Source organism: Gossypium hirsutum, chromosome D11 (assembly GCF_007990345.1).
Source record: "Gossypium hirsutum isolate 1008001.06 chromosome D11, Gossypium_hirsutum_v2.1, whole genome shotgun sequence".
Classification (NCBI taxonomy): domain Eukaryota; kingdom Viridiplantae; phylum Streptophyta; class Magnoliopsida; order Malvales; family Malvaceae; genus Gossypium; species Gossypium hirsutum.
The window spans coordinates 65200448-65219988 of NC_053447.1; the positions used below are offsets into that span (position 1 = coordinate 65200448).

Genomic DNA, 19541 nt, shown 5'->3' on the forward strand with positions numbered 1-19541 from the left:
TCTTTTAAAATATATAGTGATTCTCACTTTCAAATTCGTAATTAGTGTTTACTTCTTTAATGATCTATAAAATATGAAAGATTAGTCATAGACTCGCTCTAATGAATACATTTGGAAAATCAAAAATAGTAAACTAAGGGTAAGTTCGAATGGGCGATGCATTTACTTGCGATTAGTGTTAAAACAATGGTGGCAGTGAGATTAAATGTTGTGACAATATTGTAACGTAAAACAAAAAGTAAGCTAAACGCACCGCATCCCACCATCTATTCAAGCCCATCCTAAATACACTTCCTCACCACCAGACTCCATCTTAATCTTTCTTTACCTTATCTAATATATATTGGAAAATTATTCCATACATTATCAATAGAAATTGTTAAATTTTACTAGTGAATTGTTAAATATTTTTAGTTTATCTGCTTTCTAGTTTCTTCTATTAAAATAAAGCCTTAAAACGTACTACAATAATTTTTTAAATTTCTATTAAAAAAACTTTCTAATTTCTCATTTTACTAAAATCATTAGCCTCATGTGACGTTGTATTAAGAATTTACATTTGATATACTATGTGTATAGGTGAATCACATGCAAGAAATCACTTGTTAAAAATCATTTTATTTGTTTTTAATAACTTTTAAAATTGTTAAATTGGCGAAACAATTGTAGTTAATTACTAACTATAGTCTGGTTTTGATATTATCACTGATTTTTTTGAAACTTTGTTTTGGTATTATACAGACTATAAAATTGATGCGAAAATGAAGAAGTTAGGAGAGGACATGGTTAAACACTGTGCAGGGCTTCCATTAGCCATCATTATATTGGGAGGGATTTTGGCTACAAAATATCCTTCATCAACTGAATGGCTGAAGGTATCTGCAAATGTGAAATCATACATGAAGAACGATAAAGGTGAAGTTCCAAGAGATGTGTTAGCATTAAGTTATGATGATCTGCCTCCCTATTTAAAATCATGTTTCCTTTATTTAAGCCAATTTCCAGAGGATTATGAGATACCTGCGGATAGATTGATTCAGTTATGGGTTGCCGAAGGTATTGTTTCATCAAAGCAAGAAGTAGGAGATCATATATAATAGGAGTAACTACATATTATTTACTATCATAATAGCTTAGCCCAAAATAAAATTGATCTAATTTGGTAATAGTTTATTGGGCTTTAATTATTAAATAAAGTATAGGTTAAATATGTGTATATACTCTAGTAACACTACACCAGAACAGGTTTTTAGCGGCATTTTTTTAGGCCTTTAGCGGCGCTTTTTAACGCCACTAAAGGCATTTGCGGCGCTTTAGGAAGCGCCACAAAAAAAGCCGCTAAGGATAACGTCGCTAACTTTTTGCGGCGCTTACAGAAAAAAGCGCCGCTAAAGGTCATGTTTTTTGGCGGCGCTTAGAAAAAAACGCCACTAAAGATCATGTTCTTTAGCGGCGCTTAGAAAAAAACGCCGCTAAATATCATGTTCTTTAGCGGCGCTTGTGCAAAAAACGCCGCTAAAGATCATGTTCTTTAGCGGCGCTAAGAAAAAAACGCCACTAAAGATCATGTTCTTTAGCGGCGGTAAGAAAAAAACGCCACCAAAGATCGTGTTCTTTAGCGGCGCTTTATCTACAAACGCCGCTAAAAGTAGTGTGCTTTAGCGGCGCTTATTTCAGAAATGCCACTATATGATATAACTTTTAGCGGCGCTTTTTAAAAAAACGCCACTAATTTTGAGATTTTTTAAAATAAAATTTTCTGTTTTTTTCAGCCCTCCTGCAACAACAAATTAAAAGCAACCAGATCTAAACTAACCAAAAACAATAAATTTATATAATATTTCAAATTAAATGACTAAAATGATATTAATATCAATAAATAAAAGTGAATTCATACTTTTCTTTACAAAAACGTTAAAAGTTAGAATGATAAAAATATTTATGCAACATACATTATGTAGGCGGAAGTTGCGACTGCTGAAACATCTTCATCATAATCTGAAGTTGTTGTTGAAGTTCATCGTACTTTTTGCTCTGCTATGCTTCTCTCGATGCCGCATCTGCTTGAAGTCGTTGCTGTAGTTCTTCATATTTTTTTTGAACCTCTGCTTCTCTCGCTGCTTCTCTCGCTGCGGCATCTGCTTCTCTTGTTGCAGTCTCTGCTTCCCTCGCTGCTGCCTTTGTTTTAAGTTGTTGCTGAAGTTCTTCATATTTCCTTTGAACCTCAAATGTGGTCGCTTGCATCTGAGCTATCTGGTCTTTTAACCTCTGAACTTCAGCTTGAGATTGACTCCCCGAAGCCATGTATTGGTGCGAGCTGGTTCCAAAATATTGGGTTGGGCTGATAAAAGATCCTTGAAATCGAACCCGACCATACCTTTCTGGACCGAAAACTTCAGTAATAATCCGGTTGTCAATGTCTTCAAGATGAATAGAACTATCAGTAGAAGCAATCGCTTCGTACTCCGCCTTTTTATCATTTAGTTTTTCCTAATAAATAAATCACATAGTTAGGAACACAATATATATTAAAAAACAAATGCAATATAACAATAGTCGCATTAAAAGCAATAAATTAAACCATTAGAAAAGAAACACTATAAATAACTAAAACAAGTCAAATCGTATTAAGTAAACGTACCATAATTTCAGCAGCTTCAAGAGTCATAGCAGATCCATCTTTCTTCTTATGTGTAATTTCAAAAAGTTGAAGGCGTCCAACTTTTTGACCGGACGCCCGTTCCTACAATATAGTAGTAAGAATATTATTTAATAGAAAGTTATACATATTGTAGAATATTGAAAAATTAAAAATACCTCCGCCTCAGCTACACATGCAAAACTTCTCGACCCGGCTGTATGAGTGAATTTTTGTTGCTGCCGGCTACTTTTTCCAACTCGTTCACGATCCTACGTTATAAAATTTTTAGAACGTAAATAGTAAATAGTATAAACCAAAATAATTACAATAGTTTTGAAGTACGTCATACCTCGCCTTTCTTCGAATGCCAAAATCTAACCGCATCTTCCCATTGGTACATCAACATACCCGGCGGGACATTTTGCAATTTCTCATCGAGGGTTGTTTTTGTCTTATAATAATTTTTCTTCAACATACTTTTATTGTCTCTCCATCTTTTTCCCAATGCCTTCTTTACATAAGCATCGGAGACCTCTAAAGCAAACCTCGCCTACAAAAAACACAAGTTAATAAAGTAAATATAAATGAAACTGTTTCCCAAGCATTACAGATGACATTAACACTTTGTTACATTAATATTATCGAGGGCTTGGTTGTCATCGCTATCGGGCATTTCACGCCATGACTCGTAGTTGATAGGCAACATATTCGCATTTCGTGCTAAAATGCCCATGCATCCTGCTAAAAGTCGAGCTTCTGATCCAACAGGCTGACCAAAACTGTTTCTGCATACCTTGACACGCTCGACTGGATCTAACTCGTACAACTCTTTAAGTAGCGTACGTCCTCGACCTCTGCGCGTCCCACCATTTTCAGCTACAAATGGTATATTATAATATAAAAATTTGAAAAATAAATCAACTATAAGTTAACACGCATGTAAATTAAATGTAAAATTACTTTGAACTTCTGTAGGATCCTCAGCTGGAATCGGAACATTCGAAGATCCAATTGCTGTCTGTTGTTCAGTACTATTTGTTTCTGTCGAGTTTGGATCATTTTGAACAATGCTTCCTCTTAGAATTTTTCTTCTAGGCATTTTATCTGCAATACACATAAAATAGTTGAAAACTTAATAACTAATTACAACAATAACAACACATATAAAACAATTGATATGATATAATAAGACCAAGATTTAAATGATGATATTACATATAATTAAACAATCGTAAAATCTTACTACATCATTATTCGTAAATATCTTCATTCGTATCCTGACGAACCCTTTGAAATTGTGCACTAGTACTAGGGATATTATTGTTTAAGTTTTGTTCTGGAAATGGCAAAGTTTCTGATCTGTCGTCGATGTTATCTCTACTTCCACTGCCCATGTCAAACAAGTCTCTAGGGATGTTACGGAGTACAACGTACCAACCCTCATCAGTTGGATCTTTTGAGTAAAAAACTTGTTTGACTTGACTTGAGAATACATACGGCTCATCTATCAATTGTTGTCCTGTGTGAATCAATCGGTCAAAGTTCACCATTGTAAAACCAAATTGATCTTGCTTGATTCCACGAGCTGTATTAACATCGGCCCAATCACCTCGAAATAAGACAACTTTCCATTTGCCGTGGTAATCCAACTCAATAATGTCAGTAAGCTGTCTGAAATATTCCACATTTCCCTCGACAGGATTATTGTCCCTAGCGCTAGCATAACTTGTAATTGCAGAATTAACAATTATTCCAAAATTTTGCGTTCTCCTCAACCTCTCGCGATATTTTGTATGAAATCTGAATCCGTTGATGAGGAACGCACTATATCTTTTAACCACTCGATTTGGACCTTGGGATAGCCATTTAACTTCGTCGTTTACGCTCTTCCCACTCCAAACCTATTGAATGGAAAGTAAACTGACTAATTAAAAATCTTATGAGAAAGCATTATAATTTGTAAGCGGAAGCTCGAACTGCATACCGTTTGACACAACCATTCATAAAAAGATTCTGTAAACAACTTATTGATATCTCGATGTTGTGTTCTTCAGGAGCGCGAACGAGATCTCAATATTTGTTTGTACTCACTATGTTAAAAACAATGTGGTCTTTGTTAGAAGATAAACAATTTTTAGTTTGATAAATATTTATAAAATTTGTAGAACTTACTTCCGTAAAGGTTCCAATGATTCGTGGTGAAACAGAACATATCGATGTGCTTGTACCCACGATAAATGATCTAATTCTGCAATTTCAACTTTGCCGACTGGTTCTCCAAAACTTTGGAACAAATAAATATTGGCTAAGTTATAGTCCGTGAGTCGAGCATTCCTATTTGGTCTGTTCAACCTTGTTTCGACATCTTTCAAATATCTTGAGCAGAAGGTCATACATTCCTCTGCCAAGTAGCCTTCAGCAATTGATCCTTCTGGATATCGCTTGTTGCGGCAGTAAGACTTTAATTTGGATAGGAACCTAAACACAATATACAACATTATCAAAAGTTGTAACTAAAGGCATAGAGGTGAATGAAGAAAAATTTTAAAAATACTTCTTTAACACCTTTCTATGGGATACATCCATCGATAGAAAATGGGTCCGCCAAGAATTGCTTCGTGCGGGAGATGAATTATCAAGTGAACCATAATGGTGAAGAAGGAAGGTGGGAAGATTTTCTCCATGTTGCATAAAGTCAAAGTGGCTCGATCCTGTACCTTCTGAAGTTCTTGAACATCCAAAACTTTGCCACAAATAGCTTTCATTATGTTGGATAGTTCAATGATACAAGACATCATCTTCTTGGACATACAACATCGTAGAGCAACTGGCATTAAATCTTGCATCAAGATGTGATAGTCATGTGATTTTAGCGAATATAATCTTCGATCTTTAACACTAACACATCGAGATATATTTGATGCATACGCATCCGGAACCTTTATATCCTTCAACACCATGCAAAACAATTTTTTCTCCGTCTTGTACATTGAGAAAATAGAAGGCGGCAACCGATATTTCCCATTCGGAAGTGGATTAGGATGAAGATTAGGCCGAATTCCCATTTGGACTAAATCAAGTCGACTCTGAAGATTGTCTTTTGATTTTCCGTCGACGTTCAAAATTGTACCCACAATGTTCTCGCAGACATTTTTCTCAATGTGCATAACATCAAGATTGTGTCGTAAAAGGTGATGCTCCCAATAAGGCAACTCAAAAAAATACTTCTTTTTTTCCACAAGTCCGCCTCATTAGGATCGTCCTCTTCGTCGGAGCTTTCATCAGCTTCATCATATGATCTTTTGTTTCTCTGTGTGTTTGGCGGTTGGTTCATCTTCCCATAAATGAAATTCATATCTTCCAACATGAACAATACTTCAGAGCCACTGGTCTGGGAAGGAGCTTCTCTGAACTCTTCAGTGCCGTCAAATACAGAACTCTGAAATCTAAATCTATGATTTTTTGGTAACCACCGACGATGCCCCATGTAAGAGAACTTCTTCCCATTGTACAACCATTGCGAACATGTTTGTGCAGCACAACAAGGACACGCGTAACGACCCTTGGTACTCCAACCGGATAAATTGGCATAAGAAGGAAAGTCATTAATGGTCCACATCAAAGCTGCACGTAAATTAAAGTTCTCTTTTCTCAGCACATCGTATGTCTCGACACCAGCCCATAATTGTTTTAACTCTTCAATAAGTGGCTGTAAATAAATGTCGATATCATTCCCAGGCCCTTTCTCCCCAGGGATAATCGTAGATAAAATAAGGGAAGATTGCTTCATGCAAATCCACGGAGGCAGATTGTAAAGAACAAGCACTACTGGCCAAGTACTGTACGCAGTACTCATGATCTTGAAAGGATTAAATCCATCAGATGCTAGCCCAAGCCTCACACTCCTAGGATCGCTTGCAAAGCTTGGATATTTATTGTCAAATGATTTCCAAGCTAAAGAATCTGCCGGATGCCTCATCTTCCCATCATTGGTTTGTCCGTCATGGTGCCACGTCATAGACTCCGCTGTCTTCGACGACATGAAAAGCCTTTGAAGCCTTGGTATCAGCGAAAAATATCGTAAAATCTTGACCGTCTTTTGACTTGGTTGTGCAACATTTTCATCGTCGTTCCCACCTTCTGTGTTTTTACTTATCCAACGGGAGTGGCCGCAAACATGACAGCACTGTTGATTTCTCCGATCGCCCCAATACAACATGCAGTCATTTGGACAACTATGGATTTTGTTGTACCCAAGGCCTAAATCTTTTATCATTTTCTTCATATCTTTGCATGACCGAGGGATTTTTGCAAAAGGAAACATTCCTCCCAAGAACTCTAACAGCATTGTCAAAGAGTTCCCGGTCCACCCTCCCAAACATTTTAATTGAAAAAGACGAACACAGAAAGACATTTTTGAAAATTTGGATCCCTCATACAGTTCTTCGTTCATGTCATTAAGTAGCGCATAGAACTTCGTCGCTTCTTCATTCGGCTTTTCATGAGGTACACTACTTCTCGGTTCGGTAAAAGCATTTCTCCCAATATTACAATCATCAGAAGCCACAAAGTCCGCTGGGAACGACTAGACGCCATGATTATGCATATTAAATGCATCCCGCAACATACCTTCCATGTCATCCCCTCTATCAGACTGATGGTAAGCAGTACCAGAGTAAGATACATCCATCGTTGAAGAGGAAGTACTACGCGGGCATTCTCCATGAAATAACCATCGTTTATAACCCCGAACAAACCCATCAACAATTAGATGCTCGTATACAACCTCACGATAATGCCAGTTTATGTTGACACACTTCTTACACGGGCAAAGAATCATGTTCTCTTGGCTTGCATATTGAAATGCAAAATTTAGAAAATACTGTACTCCATTTCGATAACCATTGCTAACCCTTGACAAATTCATCCAAGACCGGTCCATTTCTTAATTCTTGAATTCTGACGTTCACAATAATTTGCACGGGTAAGTTAAAACGCCAGTTATAACCATAAATGAATTTCAGAAATTTGTGATATGATATATTTTTATGTATTATGTAAGTTATGTAACTTACGTAAGTTACCAAATTAATGTATGTTATGTAAGTTGTAAGTTATTATGTATTATGTAAGTTATGTATTATGTAGGTTATGTAAGTTGTGTAAGATATTTAAGTTATGTAAGTTTTGCAGTATGTAAGTTATGTATGCTATGTATAATGTAAGTTGTTATGTATAATGTAAGTTAATATGTAAGTAATGTATTATGTAAGTTTATATAAAAATTTTATATAAGTTATGTATTATGTAAGGTAACATATAAGTTTATGTAAGTTATGAATGTAAGTTATGTAAGTTATGAATGTAAGTTATTTAAATTATTTAAGTTGTGTATTATATAAGTCATGTTGCTATGTGTAATGTATGTAAATTATGATTTATAAACGCTTTAAAATTTTCAAATATATCAATATAGTTTTAATAAATATATTAAAACTGTATATAAATATATATATCAAAGATGTTTTAAAATAAACTTTGAATACATTTCATTTAAAATTTAATTTTGTAGCTATAATCTCCGGATAATTCAAAGATCGTTACGATATGATGTATATTTTGTAGCTTTTATTAATTCAAACAACAAATTATGTCAGTATTTATAAAAAAAACATTGACTTCGAATTACAAGATGTAATTAATTTGTTTATATTTATGAAAACAATTTTTGTTATTAAAGAAATAATACTTTGAATTGCCATTACAAAATAAATATATTTCGAAAAAGAATATTTTTATTTTAATAGAAAATATAAATAAATATACAAATTTATTTGTATGTAAAAGATTATTAATCATTAACATAAAACCATTATGTAAGTTAAGATAGATAATTAATCATTAATTTGAAGTAAAATTTATAATTGCAACACATAATATCGGAAATCGATGATTTATAAACGCTAAACCGATTAAACGATTCGCCCATAATTTATTCAATTACTCAAATATATAAAGTTGTTTAAGAGTTGTATTCCGAATTTTAATAGTTTAAAACAATTGCCTTTGGCGAATATCTTGACCAGAAAATTTAAACATCAAATAATGTAATAAGCTGCAAAGTCAAATGCAAATTTAGCTAAAATGGTAATTAAAACTCCCATCTAAAAATGAAAAATAATAATTAAACTATACAACTAAAATATAACAAAAAAAAAATTTAACAATTTGACTTTTTTTAATAAGAAACCTAAATAGAGAAAAATAGGAATAAATACCTTAAATTGCCTCAATTCCGAAGCAAATCTTGGAAAAAAAAGACAGAAATACATTAGTACCAAAAAAATAGAAGTAATTAAAGCCAAAAAACTAAAAAAAAACAGGAGTTTATACTCACAAAGTTAGCTAAACTAAAAAAACTAAAATTGAACATATATATGAATACATATATGAATATATGTTGAAACATGACAGTGAATTAGATGATATTAGAGGTTTAAAATTGAACTTATATAACTGTTCCGAAAATAACATGTTCCCAAAATTGAACATATATATATGTTCCCACAATAACATTTGTCATATTTGCAAGTTATGCAAAGCTATTTATGGACAGAAACATACGCATTTTAAACATTTATAAATTTCATAGCTTTATTTTTTTATATATCTGATTGACCTCATGAACAACATGATAACAGAAATGAGTCTTATATATTTTGTAATCAATTTTTGTGCGCATTGAAGGCTAAATTGGCGTAAAATAGTGAACTTCAACTCATCTGCTTCAGCTTGTTTGATTTTCTGTTTTCATTTGCATCTTCTGTTTTCATTTGCAAATTGAATTCTCTGCAATTCTCTGCAACATTTATTCAGCAAATTGAATTTTCTGTTTTCATTTGCATCTTCTGTTTTCATTTGCATCTTCTAATTTCTAATTTCATTTATCCAAGTAGCATGATTAAAACGGTGTTTATTTCTTCTTTTCTAACAAAATCCTAACCAAATAACTGACATTTATAATAAAAAAATCATAACATAAATAAAATACCAATAAAACATAAAGCACAACAATGTTATTGTCAACAGAACATAACTAAAGATTTAAAGAAAAAGAATAGGGAAATAAACAAAATGAAGGGAGAAACACGCAGAAATCCCCAAACCCTAGACATGCAGAAATCCCCAAATTCCCTAAATTCCCAATCCCTAAATCAAGATACAGTATTTCGAAAGGAAAAAACGCTTACCTTTTAACCACAAATTCCGCAGCTTTGATAGTATCCTGTGAAGATTGAATAAACCCTTGCTTCGTTTGCCTTGCTTCTGAGTTCTCCTCTCAATTTTTTTTCTTTGTATTTTTTCACGATTTCTGGGGAAAAGTTGGGGGGCCTTTTTGGGGACGAAATACATTTTTCGGCTAAGTGTTGGGATGAAATACAGAATGAACAATTGCGGCGTTTGTAATATAGCGCCACTAACACCGTTAATGTGGTAGATAAACAACAGCGTTCTTTTAAAACTGTAAAGCAAATTTGCGGCGCTTTCTCCTCGCGCCGCTAAAACATACCTTTAATAGCGCTTTTACAATTGCGCCGCAAAAGCCAGTAAATTCCCGAACAAAAACTACATCGTTTTGCCCAAACTATTCATAATTTTTTGCGGCGTTTACGAATAAAACGCCGCTAATGCCCATTTTTTTGGCGTTTTCTACAAAAACGCCGCTAGTGCCCATTTTTCTACAAAAACGCCACTAACAAATTAAATTCTTCTACTGAAACGACACCGTTTTTTAGATATTTTAAAACATTTTTTTTTAATTCATATTTAAAAACACAATATATAATTACAAATTGTGGCATTTACGAATAAAACGCAGCTAATGCCGTTAATATGCAATAGAAAACGACAACGTTTTGATTAAAATACAGAGCAACTTTGCGGCGTTTTCTTCCTAGCGCCTCTAATACCCAACCTTAGCGGCGTTTTTGCCCTTGCGCCGCGAACGCCGTTAAATTCTCACCTAAAAACTACACCGTTTTTACCAAATTATTAATAACTTTTGCGGCGTTTTTGCTCAAAACGCCGCTAAATCTCACATCTTTTACTTAGTATTATTTGTTTCTTTCTTTCTTCTATGTTTCATTAGAATTTTAATTAATTAATTATTAAAATTTTAAGTAATGTTTAAAACTATCTGATAAAATTATAAATTTTAGTTTTTTTTATTTCATTTTTATATTTTTATATTTTTTCATATATTTTGATCCTATCCAAATTAAATATAAATAATTACTATATATATATAATATCGAATTGTTAATGTTAAATATTTTTAAATTTAAATTTTAGTAATTAAATGTATCATTTAACAAGTTGTCTAAAATAAACCAAAACCCTAATTAATGATCACTGAACCTCCACCAATTGTAGGATTCTTCACATGTGCTATTGGTGCCCTAGGAACATTGCCAAAATACCGAAAGGGGGCATCTGCTAGCTTCCAACCCTCCAAATCCCGTCGTTCATCAATAAATATTTTTAAAACGATCCTTTCTACTATAAATTAGAAGGCTGAACCAGATTTTGCAGAGTAGTGAAAAAGATTTAGAGAAACAAAACCAGACGGTCACTACTTAATATTAAATTTATTATTATATATTTTACAAACATATAAGAACATATTTAATATATAAATTAATAAAACTAATTAATCTAAGCAACCATGATCCCTAACTTGAGTAGTACCCTTAATTGACACCCTAAACCCTAAATCCCTAACCCTTAACCCCTAAATCTCCTAGCCCCTAAATTCCTAACCCCTAACTCCTAACCCCTAAATCCCTAACCCCTAACCCCTAAACCTTATATCCCAAACCCTAATAATCATATATACCCCTTATATATATACCTTCCAAAAATTCCCTAAATCTTTAATAATCATATATATATAGTTGAATTGGTGAAGTGATAACAAAAGGAATGATAGCGAGTTAGGACGTATATATATGCATATATTTTAATTAATTGAATGAGATCAATTCAAATTCACAATTTGATTTAAGTATTTAATTAAATGTTTGTCATGAAATATTATAATTAGTTGAGTATTACGTATTATTTCAACCTTGAATTTAAATTAAATAATATATATTATCCATCAAATTTTTTAATCCTAATAAAAAACATAATTTTAAAATTTTAACCTTTTTTTGGATGTTGATCACATCCACAATATATAACCAGATCATTTGAATTAATTAACTTAATACTATATTAAATTAATAATCATATATATATACCTTAAACCTAATTAAACCCTAAATTAACTATACTGATAATTAATTAATTCAATATTTTAAATTTAAAATCATACTATATCTGTTTTACGATTATATAAAATTTTTTTTACTATATATAATAATATAAAAAATAAGCAGTATTAATTCATGTATTCAAAAATCTTAAAAATTATTTTAAATAATAGTATTTTAATTTTTTCCATATGATTTATTTCAAATTATTTTTATGTGTTATTTTTTCTGAATATTTTAAATATTTAATTAGATTTAAGTTGAATTTTATTTAATTAATCTAAATAATAAACCAATTAAGATAAAATGTTTTTTTGCGGCGCTTCAAAGAAATCGCCGCTAAATACCTTAACTTTAGCGGCGGTTGATTAAAAACGCCACTAAAACCCTCGACCATTAGCGGCGAGATCCTAAAAACGCCGCTGAAAGTAAAAGCATTAGCGGCGCAAATACAAAAACGCCACTAAAGCCCTCCGAAGACCACCAAACGACGTCGTTGGGATTTTTTTTGGCGGCGTTTTTGTCCTAATGCATATTTTCAGCGGCGTTTTCTTAGTAACGCCGCGAAAGCTCATTTTTTGGCGGCGTTTTCTGTCAAGTGCCGCTAATTCTTGACTTTTACCGGCGTTTTTTATCGAAATGCCACTAAAAGTGCCGCTAAAACCCTGTTTTGGTGTAGTGTAACTAATTTCTAATTGATGATGGGCTGATTAGAAATTAAGGCTAATGTGCCAAAGTTATATATATTAGGGTTATGGTCCTTCAATTATATACAATGTAACTTTTTCTAATTTCCCATCTTTAGAAAAGAGAGAGCTAACCTGTCTAGATTACTTGTGTGCTAATTTGAAAAATTAAAACCTCAAGATCTGTAAATTTCAAGAAATTGATGAATTCAAGTACGCTTCCGTATCTAGTTTTGTTCTTTATTTATTCTTAATGATTTAACATGACAAATCCTGATTTGTTTGAAGCTTTATATTAGACTTTGATTTTTCGGTTCTAACAATCTCAACATCTTAAGTGAAGCTGAAAAGAAGATGAAGGTTGAAAAATTAGCAAACAAGTTAACTAGTTTCTTGGAAGAAAACAAATGCTTGGTGATTCTCGATGATATTTGGAACACCGAGGCTTGGGAGAGCTTAAAACCAGCATTTTTAGCAAGGCGGACGAGAAGCAAGTGCCTACTTCGGGTGCTTCAAGTGCCTACTTCAACCATTTCCCTAATTAATTTCTAATTTCATCTATTTTGCTACATAATCTTCTCTAATTAAAATATTTAATATTTTATGTGGTGAGAGTTCAAGTGGAGCAAATGGTTCACGTGAATAAGGACTTGAAGTACATGAAGAAATGTAAAAAATATACCGTGATTCGCTCCATAGTACAAGTGCATGTGACAAATCGCAATAGCCAGATGGTGCCTCTACAAGTGTGCAAATTGGAAGAGAGTTCCGAGCGTTCCAAGTGGCTCACGTGATGAAGAAATGCAAAATATATACCGTGATTCACTCCGAGTGTTTCAAGTGCCTTGAAGAGAACCAAAAATTCTAAACTAATAGCTATGCCTTCCCATCCCATGGTTTCAAACAAGGGCATAAAAAGGGATTTTTAAACCCACTATGTTCTTCTTCAATATTAGTGTAAAAGTTGTCAATGCATTACCATAAATATAAAGTTCAATTTTAAAAAAAAAAGGATTTGGAATAATTTTTTTTTTAAGTCCTACAATATTTGGAGGATTCCTATAAAGAATTGTCTACTTTATATATATATATATTAAGCGAATGATTTATGGAGATGGGAAATAAAAATATATGGAAGTTATACAACTTCACAATTAAAGGTCAAATTTTGCTTATAGTCTGTGTATAAATAATGCCAAAAAGGTTATGTTATTTAAGAAAATGGGTTTAACTGTTAGTTTGAATCAAGATTAAAATTTTAAAATTTAAAATTCTATGGATTGAAAAGTATTAAATTGGAGAATAAGGACTTAATTCATAACCTATGCATGGTATGAAATTAATAGAAAATTTTGATCTAACATATGTAATTAGTACCGTTTGACAAAATCGACCTAAGGTCTCAAATTTTGAAAATGTCAAATTAGAAGGATTAAGTCCACAAATTTCGCAAAATATATGGACTAGTAGCACAATATGAACTAAATAAAATTACTCACTCTTCCTCCAACTTGGTTTCCAGTTAAATAAGAGTGGCTGTTGCTACTTCTTTTTTCTTTTCACGCTCGCTAGAATTGAAATCATAGAAAGATTACATTTTGAGAAATTTATTTTCAGAACAATCTATGGATTTCTCTGCTGTGTCTTATGCTCTCGAAACAATCGACAAGCTAACACAAGAAGTTACATCCTTGTGGGGCGTCGATGAACAAGTTGAGGGCTTAGCAAGTGAGCTGAGATGGATGCAAAGCTTCTTGAAAGTGGCAGACGCAAGCAAAGTTGATCATGAGGTGATACGTACCACCGTTGTTGAGATCAGAGAGTTGGCCTACGATGCTGAAGATGTGATCGAGACGTTTTCCCTCAAAGTTGCTTCCAAAAGGAAAGGTGGATTTTCAAATTGCATCAAGAGATCCGCTTGTTTCCTCAAGGAGGGATGCCTGCTCCACCAGATCAAGTCAGAGATAGAGAAAATCACAGCCAGAATCAAAGTATTGACTCGACAATTGAAGACGTATGATGTATCAAAGTTAGGTGTTGATGGAGAAGGACCAAGTTGTTCAACTGAAAGGCGGGAGGCAAGGCGGCCTTATCCTCACGTTATGGATGATAACATTGTTGGATTGGGTAAGGATATCAAGAAACTTGTCCCAGTTCTTCTCGATGAGCAAAGTGAATGTAGGGTTGTCTCCATATGCGGAATGGGTGGTCTGGGCAAGGCCACTCTTGCGAAGAAAATATATAGTCAAAGCCACGTTGTTGGTCATTTCAAACATTTGGCTTGGGCATACGTTTCTCAAAACTGTCAAAAAAGAAAAGTATGGGAAGACATTTTATCTGATTTTAACCTCTTAAGTACTGAAGCTGACAAGGAGATGAAGGTTGAAAAATTAGCAGAGAAGTTATCTAGTTTCTTGGAGGAAAATAAATGTTTGGTGGTACTCGATGATATTTGGAACACCGAGTCTTGGGATAGCTTAAAACCAGCATTTTTAGTAAGGGAGACGAGAAGCAAGATATTGCTCACCTCTCGGAACAAAGAGATAGTTTCACATGCTGACAGTAAAGGTTTCCTACATGAGTTGCAGTATCTAAACTACAAACAAAGCTGGGTGTTATTTCAAAAGATTGCCTTTCCCCCAACAAATTCTCCACGTAATATGTTTATTGATTTCATAATTGCAAAATTATTCTTGTCTTAATATATATTGCAATGTTTACTCTACACTCTATTTTTTTTGTTAAAATTATTCTATAAAATTAGTTAATTTAATATTGTAAATCAATTATAGGGAATTATTAAATTAACTTTCATTAATATCAAAATCATGATTCATTAAAGAAAGATACGAGGAGCAATCATAACACGATTGTAGTAAAAAAAAAAACCCTACTTTTAGATTAAATAATTAAAATTTAATTTAAAATTATTAATTAAAAAATTATGCTAATTTTAAAATAAAATTATTACTTAAATAAAACTCTAACTATAAAATAACTTTACAATTTTTATTTAAAATTTGTTTATATAAAAGCTCGGATTATGATTGCTGCTCATAATATTTTTAATTTATCTACTTTCTAATTTCTCCTACTAAAATAAAGCCTTAAAACAAAGTACAATAAAACTTTCTAATTTCTCATTTTACTACAATCATTAGGCTCAAGTGGCGTTGTATTAAGAATTTAAATTTGATATACTATGTGTGTAACTGAATCACATGTTAAAAAACATTTTATTTATTTTTAATAACTTTCAAATTGTTAAATTGGTGATAATATTGTGGTTAATTACTAAAATGTAATGTTGTGGGTAACTTGCATTGCATCCTGCTTCACTAATTATTTGAAATTGTTTAAGATGTCAATGTTGTGTGGTTAATTACTAAACTGTAGTCTGGTTTTGAAGTTATCACTGATTTTTTTTCAAACTTTGTTTTGGTATTATACAGGCTATAAAATTGATGCGAGTTGGGAGAGGACATGGTTAAACACTGTGCAGGACTTCCATTAGCCATCAGTATATTGGGAGGACTTTTGGCTACAAAGTATCCTTCATTAACTGAATGGCTGAAGATATCTGCAAATGTGAAATCATACATGAAGAACGATAAAGGTGAAGTACTAAGAGATGTGTTGGCATTAAGTTATGATGATTTGCCTCCCTATTCAAGACCATGTTTTCTTTATTTAAGCCACTTTCCGGAAGATTATGAGATACTTGCGGATAGATTGATTCAGTTATGGGTTGCCGAAGGTATTGTTTCATCAAAGCAAGAAGAAGGAGATGAAGGGCAAATAGCGGAAGATGTGGCTGAAGGTTATTTGCTGGAGCTTGCAGAAAGATGTATGATTCAAGTACGAAAAAGAGACATTGCAACCTTAAAGATAAGAAGTTTTCAGATGCATGATCTAATGAGAGACTTTTGCTTGTCCAAGGCAAAACAACAAAAATTCCTCTATATTGCAGATCGGTCAAATGCGTGCCCGCTATCCACTATTGGGAGGGTTCGCAGAGTTTCAGCACACAAATTTATTTGGATACAGTGCATTAAAAGTCCACGCCTTCGATCACTTTTGTTCTTCGATAAGTTTTTACCGGGCGAGGAAATAGAAAGTTTTATTCCATTGACAGTGAGCAACCACTTCGAGAACCACGAATATGGTTCTTACCATCCATTGGTTTTGCTTTTGTATGTTTTTGGTTTCTGTGTGATAGTTACTAAATGGAGGGGAATTTGGAAATATATGTTCAATAATTTTAATTTTCTTAGAGTTTTAGATTTCGAAAGAGGAGGAGAAGGAGGATTCAAGTTACCCAATGACATTGGTAAACTCATCCATTTAAGATTCTTGAGATTAAGGGGTCTGGAATTTTTTTTGAGTTCAAAGTTGCCATCATCTCTAGGCAACTTAAGGTGCTTGCAAACATTGGATTTAAGAATAGAAAGCGAATGGTCAGACTCTATTCATGTACCTAACGTGTTATGGAGGATGCAGCAACTAAGGCATCTATATCTCCCCGAGGAATGCGATCGTAAAACAAAGTTGAAGCTGGGTACATTGAGGAACCTCCAAACACTTGTGAATTTCAACACCAAGAATTGTTATGTAAAGGATCTTATCAACATGACAAATATTAGAGAGTTGGAGATTCGAGGGCCCTTCAATATTGAAGATTTTAACACGAAGGAGTTGGACAAGAATCCACCTATCATCCAAAGCAAATATCTTCATTCCGTGTCTATTATCAATGAGGAAGAAATAGATCCAAGACATTTGGCACACCTCCTTTTGAGTTGCGAAAACATTTCTAAGTTGAGCTTAGATGTGAAGATAAGAAGGTTACCAGAGTACCACTACTTGTCTTCAAATCTCGCTTACATAAAGTTGAGAAGGTGCAAGCTAGAGGAAGATCCAATGCCAACACTTGAGAAAGTGCCTTGCTTAAGGATCCTTCAACTACATGAAGAGGCTTTCATAGGAAAGGAAATGTTTTGCTCCGGGCAAGCTGTTGCTAAACTTAAGTCTCTAAGCCTTAAGGAGCTGAACTTTCTGGAGGAGTGGAAGGTGAGTGAAGGAGCCATGCCTTGTCTTCGGCGATTGGAGATAGAAAACTGCAGACAACTAAAAAAGCTTCCAGATGGACTGAGGTTCATTGCAACTCTCAAAGAACTGAAAATTGAAAAAATGCCAAAGACATTCAAAGATAAAGTGGAGGAAGGGGGAGAAGATTTCTGAAAAGTCCAACATGGTCCTTCTATCGTATTGCAAGACTGACTCTGGTAGTGATTATGATTAATGCCAGGTAATTCATAATCTTTGTTTTAGGGAATACTTAACCCTTCTGTTTATAAAAATCCACAACCATTTTGCATGTTTATATTGTTTCTCAGGCAGATAATTATTTAGAGAAGATCCTAGTTTCGGTTCTTATCCTCTGTTTTTTTTTTTTTTTTGACAATGTCTCATATTCCCACAAGATTTATCATTTGAATTAAAAGAGCTAGAAAATATTTTCAGTAAGGTGTTAAGGACGTTCGTGATAATCAGCAGATGCAATTTTTGAACGTTTATTTCAAGATTCTTCAACTACTTCATATGAAATTGACATTTTTTTAACCCTTCCTCTGCAGGTGTAGAAGTTATTGCCATAATTTTTATCCTGCTGCTGCTCTTCATGGGACCAAATATAAAAGAGTTGTAACAGTACTGTGTGGAATTGTGTAGTTGGTGTAAAATTGGAGTTTTGAAATTGTCTTGTATTTTCTATGTATGTTATTGTGGATTCTATTGTTGTTCAGGTAAGATTGTTAAAAAATAAAATGATTTGAGACATCAGAAAAGATAGCATTCAAATGACATAAATAGCCCCAAGTGTTATAATTTATATAAAATGAAGTACACACGTAAAAACTATTACAAACACATTTTGTTATATAAAATCTAAGATAAAATTGAAATCCAAATCCAAAACCAAATCATTCCTCTAAATTGTATCAATGTGACAATCTTTGGAAAATAATTTAAAAATAAAACAAGCTACATCAACTATAATTTAATGTGTAATTATATACATGAACTTTGATTATGTGTAATTTTATATATAAAATTTTGATTTGATCTAATTCCTGTAAATTATTAACACAATTATTAATATAACATCATTTTATGTTTATACATTTCATATATAAATAATTATATTTATCCGATATAAAAATAAATTGATTGATTTATTGCTTTAAATATGTACGATTAAATCAAAATTAAAGTTTCAAGTATACATTTGAACCACAATTATAGTTTTGCATGCATAATTGCACCAATTTAAAGCTCATGTATAATATTGAGACTTATCCCTTATAAAATATGACCAAATACGAAAAATATCATTAATACAACATGTGTAAAAAAATATAACAAACTATACATAAAATGATTAACTAATGTTAAGAAATTTATATTACTAACATGATGAACACGAAGAGAACATAAAATAATTAAAATTCATTACATGAAAAAAAAACATGGTTTTGATAAAAATATACAAATGTGTTAAAATCTACTCTATTATTTAAATGTGTGATTGAATTAATGTCATAAATTAATTTGATATTAATTCAATGAATGAAATTATTAAAATAATTTTACATATCTTTAAAAAATTAGAGATAATCCATATTTGATACTTGTACTTTCATAAAATGTTCAATATAATATATATATATATATATTTTTTGAATCTCTAATTCGATTGATTTTTTTTTAAATTCTAGCTATTTGATTTCATTTTCCTGAATATTCTTGTTTGTGGATCTCCTTATCCGATCATCTTCATTCACTGTAAAAGTAAACCAACTTTTTTTTAAAATTTTATCTAACATATTTTCTATAATTTCA

The 19541-nt window shown here is 32.5% G+C and overlaps 1 protein-coding gene across 1 annotated transcript; it reads left to right on the forward strand.

Moving 5' to 3' along the window:
* Positions 1 to 14185: 14185 nt before the first annotated feature.
* On the forward strand, positions 14186 to 18487 carry LOC121223246 (probable disease resistance protein At1g58602). The gene is made up of 3 exons (XM_041104379.1): positions 14186 to 15340; positions 16113 to 17949; positions 18278 to 18487. Exons 1-2 carry the CDS (start codon positions 14267 to 14269, stop codon positions 17880 to 17882), a joined length of 2844 nt encoding a protein of 947 aa, XP_040960313.1. The 5' UTR covers positions 14186 to 14266; the 3' UTR covers positions 17883 to 17949; positions 18278 to 18487.
* Positions 18488 to 19541: the final 1054 nt, after the last annotated feature.